The sequence below is a fragment of the Physeter macrocephalus genome, chromosome 13, assembly GCF_002837175.3.
Source record: "Physeter macrocephalus isolate SW-GA chromosome 13, ASM283717v5, whole genome shotgun sequence".
In the NCBI taxonomy this organism is placed as follows: Eukaryota; Metazoa; Chordata; class Mammalia; order Artiodactyla; family Physeteridae; genus Physeter; species Physeter macrocephalus.
The window spans coordinates 7,911,145-7,919,625 of NC_041226.1; the positions used below are offsets into that span (position 1 = coordinate 7,911,145).

An 8,481-nucleotide genomic window follows, 5' to 3' on the forward strand; every position below is an offset into this window, starting at 1 on the left:
TTTTTTTTTTCTTTTAGATTCCATATATATGTGTTAGCATACGGCATTCGTTTTTCTCTTTCTGACTTACTTTCCTCTGTATGACAGACTCTAGGTCCATCCACCTCACTACAAATAACTCAATTTCGTTTCTTTTTATGGCTGAGTAATATTCATTGTATATATGTGCCACATCTTCTTTATCCATTCATCTGTTGACGGACACTTAGGTTGCTTCCATGTCCTGGCTTAATTCACAGGTAAGCAAAGTGGAACTTGGAGAGGTTAGACCATTGGTTGGAGGTTCCAGAGCCAGTAATGGTGAAACTGGGATTCAAATCTACTCCAAAGGGTAGACCTTTACACAGTGTATTTTGTCTCAGATTCATTCATTCAAATGCTCACTACTCAGGAAGTTCTCTCTTATATGGAACTGAAATCTGCTGCCTTATAATTTCTATCCACTGGAGTGTCTGTTCTTTGGAAAAGCTTAGACTGTGCCCGCTGCTTCTGTGTTTACAAAGTCACCTGTAACATCCCTTCTTCAATGTATCATTCCTCATATGACTTGGTTTCCAGAGTCCCTTGTCATTGGGTTTCCCCCTCCTACCCCACTCCCCAACTTCCCATGTTTTTTCTAAGTTGCAGGTGGGTGTTTTCCATGCAGGGAAACTGTTCCCGAGATTCAGACACCAGTTCTGTTAAAATAATGGATGTGTGAATTGTTCTTTTGTATCACGCTGCTGTCTCATACTAACTCAATGAAAATCTCAAGAGCTGTTTATGTGGTCCTGAGAAAGTTATTTACCTCCTCTGACCACCAGTTTCCTCAGCAGAGAGATGGAGTTACTAATGTCTTCTATGTGGGATGGTTGAGGGTATTGCCTGAGATAATTAACATAGGTAGAGTAGCCAGCAGAGCCCAGCATGTGGTAAGTTCTTGGTCACCGTTTGCAGCCTTCTCTCTCCATGTCTCTCTCTGGCTCTCTGGTGTGGCCCGATGTTAGCAGCCAGCCACGAGAAGTGTGTGAGTGGTCTTTGCATGCATAGTTTCTGTAACATGGTCAAGGAAAATAGGAGTTGGAGTGTCAGTGTTTGGAGGAGTGGACAAAGGTGGCCCAACTCTTTCAAGTTTAGCTTAGAAGGAGGGAGAGGTAGACCCTAGTGGGATACAGGACTATGGCAGGCTTGTTTTTGTTTTGTTTTGTTTTGTTTTGAGGGTAGGAAAGATCTGAGTGTGTTTCAAAGGTAAAGATTAGGAGGAAAACAGAGACTGAAGGTTCAGGAAATGGGGCAAACACTGATGCACAAAGACCCAAAGAGGGTGGCAGGAGCAGCCTCAGGGTTGCAGGTGGAGGGCTAAGGCTTGGAAAAGAGGAAGGGGTTTGTTCTCGGGCAAGGAGAGGAAGAAGAGAGGCAGACTCGGAGAAGGACGGCCACGCTGTGCAGTCGGTTGCAGAAATAACCTCAGACTTTCTTAATACTGTCTCTGTTTACATGTTCAGGGGCAAGGGCTGTCACCTTGGGTTCTGGAAAGACAAAGATCAGAATTTTCCACTGTATTCTATGGTAAGAAGGGACCTCCAGAGTGGACAGTTGGATACTCAAACGCTGTGTAGTTGATGGAATCCCTGAAGTGAGCTTCTACGTGACAATAGGAGGATAAACACACCCTCGAATGCCCGGCTGGAGTTGAATCCAAACCTCCCTGCTCCTCCCCGGGGGAGTGACTCTGAGAAAGTTATTTAACCTCCCTGAGCCGGAGGGCCCTTGTCTACAAAGTGGGGACAGTACCACCCACTTCACAGAGCTGGTGCCAGGCCCAATAAAGGAGCATATGTCCAGTGCCTAACAGAGGGCCTTCAGACAAGCCAGCCCTGCAGCTCTGCTCAAAACGGGCACAGTTCTAGGAGAGGAATGTACTTTGGACAAAAAGGAAAACGTGAAGACTTTTATTCATGTACACAATGGATAAGGCATCCTTTTCATGTCTTTTTGAGGAGCCTAATAGGAAGTTGATGGAAAGAAACCCTGTGAGTGGATCCCTGACAATCACACTTTTCCCTCGTTCACTCTTGAAATAGGAGGAAAGGAATAAAATAGGAGGGGTGAGGGGGAGAGAGAGAGAGAGAGGGAGGGAGGGACCTTTATCCCGCCATCCCCACCATCCAGCCTACAGATTCTGTCCCCTCAGCATCTCTTAATCCCACAAGCATCACCCTAACCAGCTCCCTCTGTCTTCCCCCTGTCCTGGGTCGCACCCCTTTGAACACTCACCATGCTAAAGACAGAGTGGCTTTCTGGCGATGGCTCTTCTCAACTCAACATCTGTCAGGAACTCCTTGTTGCTCTCAAGATGGAAATAAATTCAGAAGTTCTTAACGTGGCTCTCATCAAGGTCACGGTCATGCTGCTAAGTCCGGCAGCCACTTCTCAGGCACCGTCTTCTTCAGCCTTGGTTCACTTACTGCTTTCTCCCTGGGGCTCTCTCCGGCCACCCTGTCTGCACCCCCAGCGGCCCCTGTCGTGCTGTGCCTTCTCCTTTGTCCACAGCTTGGCACACTGTGTCGTTTTAATTTTTGCATTTTGTCTACTGTGTGTGGTCTGTCTTCTCTTCTTGTATCCTCGCCGGAACATAAGCTCCTCAGGCCAAGGCTCTTTGTGTGTTTTGTTCTCGGACGTAAGCTGAGTGTCTGGCACGTGGCAAGTGATAATAGAGAAATGTCATTGAAAGAACAATTCACCACCTACCTCTTCGGTCTCGTTTGTAAATTGAACCAGATTCCACTTCCCGTTCCCCATCACCAATAAGCTGGACGTACCGAACCCCAGAGGTTCTTGCCTCTGGACCTTTGCACATTCCATTACACTAGAGTGGAGTGGTCTTCTCTGCTTGCCACACTTGTTCTTCAGATTTTATCTTAAATATCACTTCCTCTAGGAATCCTTCTGTGACCCAAACACTGAATTAATTTGCCCCCTTTGACCCTCGATGGCACTGTATTCTCACTCAATCTGATCTTAGCACGAGTCACTCTGTAGTGTAATTTCTTTACTTGGTTATCTATTTCTTCCGACTGTCGGATCCTTGAAAGTGAGGGTCGTGTCTTGCTCACCATTGAGTCACCAATACCAAATGCAGTGATGAGTGGAGGGTAGCTGCTGAGTAAATTTTTGCCCAGTGGCATTTGATGGAGGACATTTAGGGCTCTTTAGAGGTCAAGTTAAGGAACCGTGTAACATTCTAGTAAAATAATGGGATACCAGGCTCGTGAATGTTCCCCGTTATAAACCAAATCCAAACCTTTCCCTCTGGCAGGGTTCTTTGCCTACAAGGTGGAGCACGAAAGCAAGACCCATAATGGGTGGAGCTTCCAGAGGACGGGGACACTTGCCCTTGAACGGGTCTACACTGCCAAGTGAGTCCAAACCCTGACACTGCTAACTGACAGAGAGGGGGCCTGGGCACAGGGCTGCATGTCTGTCTGGGCCAACCTTCCAAAGGCCGGGGAGGCGGGGTTCCCAGGGAAGCTTGAACTTCACCTGGGAGACTTTGGGGGCACTTTTCACCATCTTAGCAAGTGTTCGTGTGTAAAGAGAGGAAGCGGGGCTGTGAGATGGCGGGATGGAGCTCTGCCTGTTCGGGAACCTCTCAGCCAGTCATTCAGTGGTGGAGTTGACTGATTTTCTGGGGCGTTAGTCCAGAGGGGCTGCCGGGAAAACCAGCCATTGCTCACCAGCCGGCTTCGGAAGCACCAGGCAGGACCAGCTGGCAGTTGCCTGCAGCCCCTCAGGTCCCCTCGGTGGGGTCTGGAGGGGACTCTAGTGCGTTTACTAAGCCAGGTCTCCTGGAGCAACCAGAACGGAAAGAATGGGGGAATTATGCAATGGCTTCTCCACCTCTCCTGCTTTACTTCTGAATGAAAAGGCTGTTTGAAAACACCTGAAGAACTCAGTGAAGGAGGCGGGTGCTTATTTGGGATGCAAATCCAACATTCATTTTCCTCTCTGCTGAACGCATTCAGACAGAGGGTTCAGCCAGCGGCCTGTCACCTGCTTCTCTGAGCCTGTGAGAAAGGGAGGCTGCAGCTCTGAGCTGGTCTTCAGTCTCGGCTTGGAGGTGACTTGGATGTCTCCAGAGATCCTTCCAAAGTGGGAGTCGCGGCCACACAAGCAACGTTCTTCTAGAACGGTAGGAATAGCGCAAGCAAATGCAGCCCCTCGAGGCCCCTCCGTCTCCCGTCGGCCCCAGCCCCTCAGACCCAGCACTCCTGTGCAGTCTGATTCCGAGGAAATCCCTTCCTGAACTGCTTACAGGGAGATTTCCATCTTAAGATTCGGACCTTCGGTGTGTTAATTCTCGGAATCCATTGAAGAAGTGTAAGGATGTGATTTAAGTCGTATTAGATGTTCACATTTACAGGACGTGGAGGAGGGCGTGTGCGGTGCCGTCAGCCCCTCTGTGCTGTTTGCAGGGGAGATGGGAGAGGTCCCCTCAGACACACCCACGTGCAAGAGGGGCAAGGACAGTGTCCTCCATCAGGTGTGACGCCAGAACCTCCCCCCACGTGGAATCCAAAAGAACGTGAATACCATTCTACCTGTTCAGAAAGAGAAGCTTCTTCCTGCCCAGATCACTACATTCTCACCAGCTGCCCCGTGTTCTTAGGAGCACAGGCGGGCCCGTCTGGAGAAGTGGGGCAGGGCTGCATGCAGCGGAATTTCTCTGTACCGGGTGAGAAGCTAAGTTTCCATCCTCCCGAAAATGAAGAAGGACCGGTGCAGGCCAAGCCGCCTGGTGTCTGCCATTCCCCCCAGGAGTGAACTAGCTCTGCTTCTCAGAAGACGCCTCGCTGACGCCTGGTCCCCGCTGCCAGCCTCCAGATGGCGTCCCTGACGTCCGAAGGCGCTAGAGGAGAGTGGTGGGTGATTGGTGCCGCCTGGGGGTCCCCACCGCATGGGTGCTGCCACCCAGCTCCCAAACCCCCGTCACGTTCCCACTTACCCCCCGAGAGAGGGCAAGGAGAGGGAGGGGAGGAGAGGGAGCTGTGGAGAGGTCGGAGCTTTGGGGGGGAGGGGGGAGGGGGGAGCGGAGGGGAATTTTCTGTAATTAAAAGGTTGCCCAGACACTGCTGTGGTTCTCTTACAAAGACTACTTCCTCCCTGACCCAGCTGGCAGTGCCCTGTGTGTGCCTGAGGTGGGTTGTGGAAGGTGCTGAAGATCAACACAGAGGCTGCCGCCTGCTGGCGACGCCGGGAGCCCCCGGTCTGCGTGCCCCAGCCAGGAAGCTACCAGGAAGGGCCTTAACGTGTTAGCCCGGTAGAAAGTCATCCCCAGAGATAGCTTCTCCAAGGGCCTCCAAAAGCACCAAAGAGGGGTACAAGAAGAGCCGTAGGGGTGTGAGAAGAAAAGAACATGTATTTTATGTTGCTATCTAAAAAATAGGAAATTGAACTTTACTCAATTTTAATATACAGATTGAGAGTAGGATGTGTATATAATTTGTACATAAATACACCCGTCATAGGGTTGCATGATCAAAACTCTTGGTTGACGGGGTGTGGGATCATAAATGTTTAGAGACTGTATAAAGGGAAAAATAGCATAAAGAATAAATGATGCGGGTGGATTGAAATGGCTGATGCATGTCTTTCAGCATAAAGTATGACTGTTGAGTGATACAGATAGTTCAAGATTTGGGGGCTGTTGGTGAACAGACGTCCCAGTCAGGTGAGGCCTTCAGTTCAGACTCAGCCTTGGTTAATGGGCTGCTCTACCACCCATCTCCCTCGAGGGCAGAGCTGAGTCAGGGTTTGAGAGTTAAAAGAGTCTCGACCTTGACTCTCTCTTCATGTGTCTAAAACATAGGTCAAAGCCCTGTTCCCAGTTAATGAGCGCAGCCAGAGCCGTCAAAGTTTGATTTTTGGAGAAAAGTCTCAGTTAACTGACCTAAGATTTTTCTCCATGAGTGTGGGTGAGCACGGGTTGTGGAGAGAAGGCGGGTCTCTGCAGACGTGTCATTTTCCAAAATGTGACCCATAGATTACAAGTTCATGGGCTGTTAACAGGTGTTAAAGAAAAGAACAAGTTCTGTACAGCAAGACTTTTGAGAACCTTTAAAGTACTAAGACACTGTGATTCTTGGTTCTACAAGAAGGGGAGGTCTTATTTAACTACAGACACCCCTCCTTTTTTTTTTTTTCTAGAGCATATCAAAGCTTTAGTGTTTCACAAGATGCATTTTGGTAAATGACACCCTGAGGTCCCTTCTCCCCACCCCACTTCTCAGAATCCACTCTGGACTCACTTCCAAGTAGCAGGGACTTGTGAATGGTTTGAAGGTGATACATCTACGTTGGTTCTTTTCATTAGTATTGATACTATTACTGTTATTATTGATATTTATTTATGTATTTATTTAAAGTTCTATTGCAATATAGTTGATTTACAATATTGTGTTAGTTTCAGGTGTAGAGCAAAGTGATTCAGTTTTATATATATATGTGTATATACACACACACATATATATTCGTATTTAGATTCTTTTCCATTACAGGTTATTGCAAGATATTGAGTAGAGTTCCCTGTGCTATACAGTAGGTCCTTGTTGGTTATCTATTTTATATATAGTAGTGTGTATATTTTAATCCCAAACTCCTAATTTATCCCTCCCATATTTACTTATTTTACATAAACCCAAATTAACTAGCAAAACATTAAGTGCTTCTATATCTCATTCCTAAAGGTGGGGAAAAATGAAAGGGAGAATTGCAATGAATCCTTTTCTCCATAAGAACACTGGCAGTGTGGTGCATCCAGTTGAACACAGCACAGTGAATTGTTGAGAGATCTGCTGAGTAGCTCGTAGTTAGACCTCAAGAAATGACAGACAAAGTGGGTTTGTCAGTTTTATCCTGCAGAAAAAATGGCACAAAAGAATATTTGGAATAACAGTAATTTGTCAGTAGGAAAGACATTTCCATTGGGGGTTATAAGAAGGACGAGGTTGGGGGAATAATAGCCACCATTTATTGAATGCTTACTACAAGCCTGGCGCTGCTTTCTCTCATTTTATTCTCACAACAGCCAGGGAGGTATCAATAAATACTCATGTCTCCATTCACCTTCAATTGATGAGGAGATTGAGACTCAGTGAGGCTAGGAAATGCACCCACCATCGCACAGTCAAAAAGTGGCAGCCAGGAGACCTTCAAGATGGTGGAAGCATAAGACGTGGAGATCACCTTCCTCCCCACAAATACATCAGAAATACATCTACATGTGGAACAACTCCTACAGAACACCTACTGAACGCTGGCAGAAGACCTCAGACCTCCCAAAAGGCAAGAAACTCCCCACCTACCTGGGTAGGGCAAAAGAAAAAAGAAAAAACAGAGACAAAAGAATAGGGACAGGACCTGCACCAATGGGAGGGAGCCGTGAACGAGGAAAGTTTTCCACACACTAGGAAACCCCTTCGGAGGCGGAGACTGCGGGGGGCAGAAGCTTTGGAGCCGCGGAGGAGAGCGCTGCCACAGGGGTGCGGAGGGCAAAGCGGAGAGATTCCCGCACAGAGGATCGGCGCCGACCGGCACTCACCAGCCCGAGAGGCTCGTCTGCTCACCCGCCGGGGCGGGCGGGGCTGGGAGCTGAGGCTCGGGCTTCGGTCGGATCACAGGGAGAGGACTGGGGTTGGCGGCGTGAACACAACCTGAAGGGGCTAGTGCGCCACAGCTGGCCGGGAGGGAGTCCGGGACAAAGTCTGGAACTGCCAAAGAGGCAAGAGACCATTGTTTCCTGGTGCGCAAGGAGAGGGGATTCAGAGCGCCGCCTAAACGAGCAGTACTCACCAGCCTGAGAGGCTTGTCTGCTCACCCACCAGGGCGGGTCAGGGCTGGGAGCTGAGGCTCTGGCTTCAGAGGTCAGATCCCACGGAGAGGACTGGGGTTGGCTGTGTGAACATAGCCTGAAGGGGGCTAGTGCACCACAGCTGGCTGGGAGGAAGTCTGGGAAAAAGTCTGGACCTGCCTAAGAGGCAAGGGACCATTGTTTCTTGGTGCGCAAGGAGAGGGGATTCAGAGCGCCGCCAAAACGAGCTCCAGAGACGGGCGCGAGCCGCAGCCATCAGCGCGGACCCCAGAGACGGGCATGAGACGCTAAGGCCGCTGCTGCCGCCACCAAGAAGCCTGTGTGCGAGCACAGGTCAGTCTCCACACCTCCCCTCCCGGGAGCCTGTGCAGCCCGCCACTGCCGGGGTCCCGGGATCCAGGGACAGCTTCCCCGGGAGAACGCAAGGCGCGCCTCAGGCTGGTGCAACGTCACGCCGGCCTCTGCCACCCAGGCTCGCCCCGCATCCGTACCCCTCCCTCCCTCCGGCCAGAGTGAGCCCCCGAATCAGCTGCTCCTTTAACCCCGTCCTGTCTGAGCCGGGAATAGACGCCCTCAGGTGACCTACACGCAGAGGCGGGGCCAAATCCAAAGCTGAACCCCAGGAGCTGTGC

At 49.8% G+C, this 8,481-nt stretch overlaps 1 protein-coding gene across 1 annotated transcript in view; it reads left to right on the forward strand.

Annotated features, from left to right (window-relative positions):
• Positions 1–8,481, forward strand: part of ALOX5AP (arachidonate 5-lipoxygenase activating protein) — a 42,867-nt gene that overhangs the window by 4,654 nt on the left and 29,732 nt on the right. Inside the window, exon 2 of the mRNA XM_028497624.2 lies at positions 3,299–3,398. Within this exon, the coding sequence (XP_028353425.1) occupies positions 3,299–3,398 (100 nt within the window). The remainder of the gene's footprint in view (positions 1–3,298; positions 3,399–8,481) is intronic.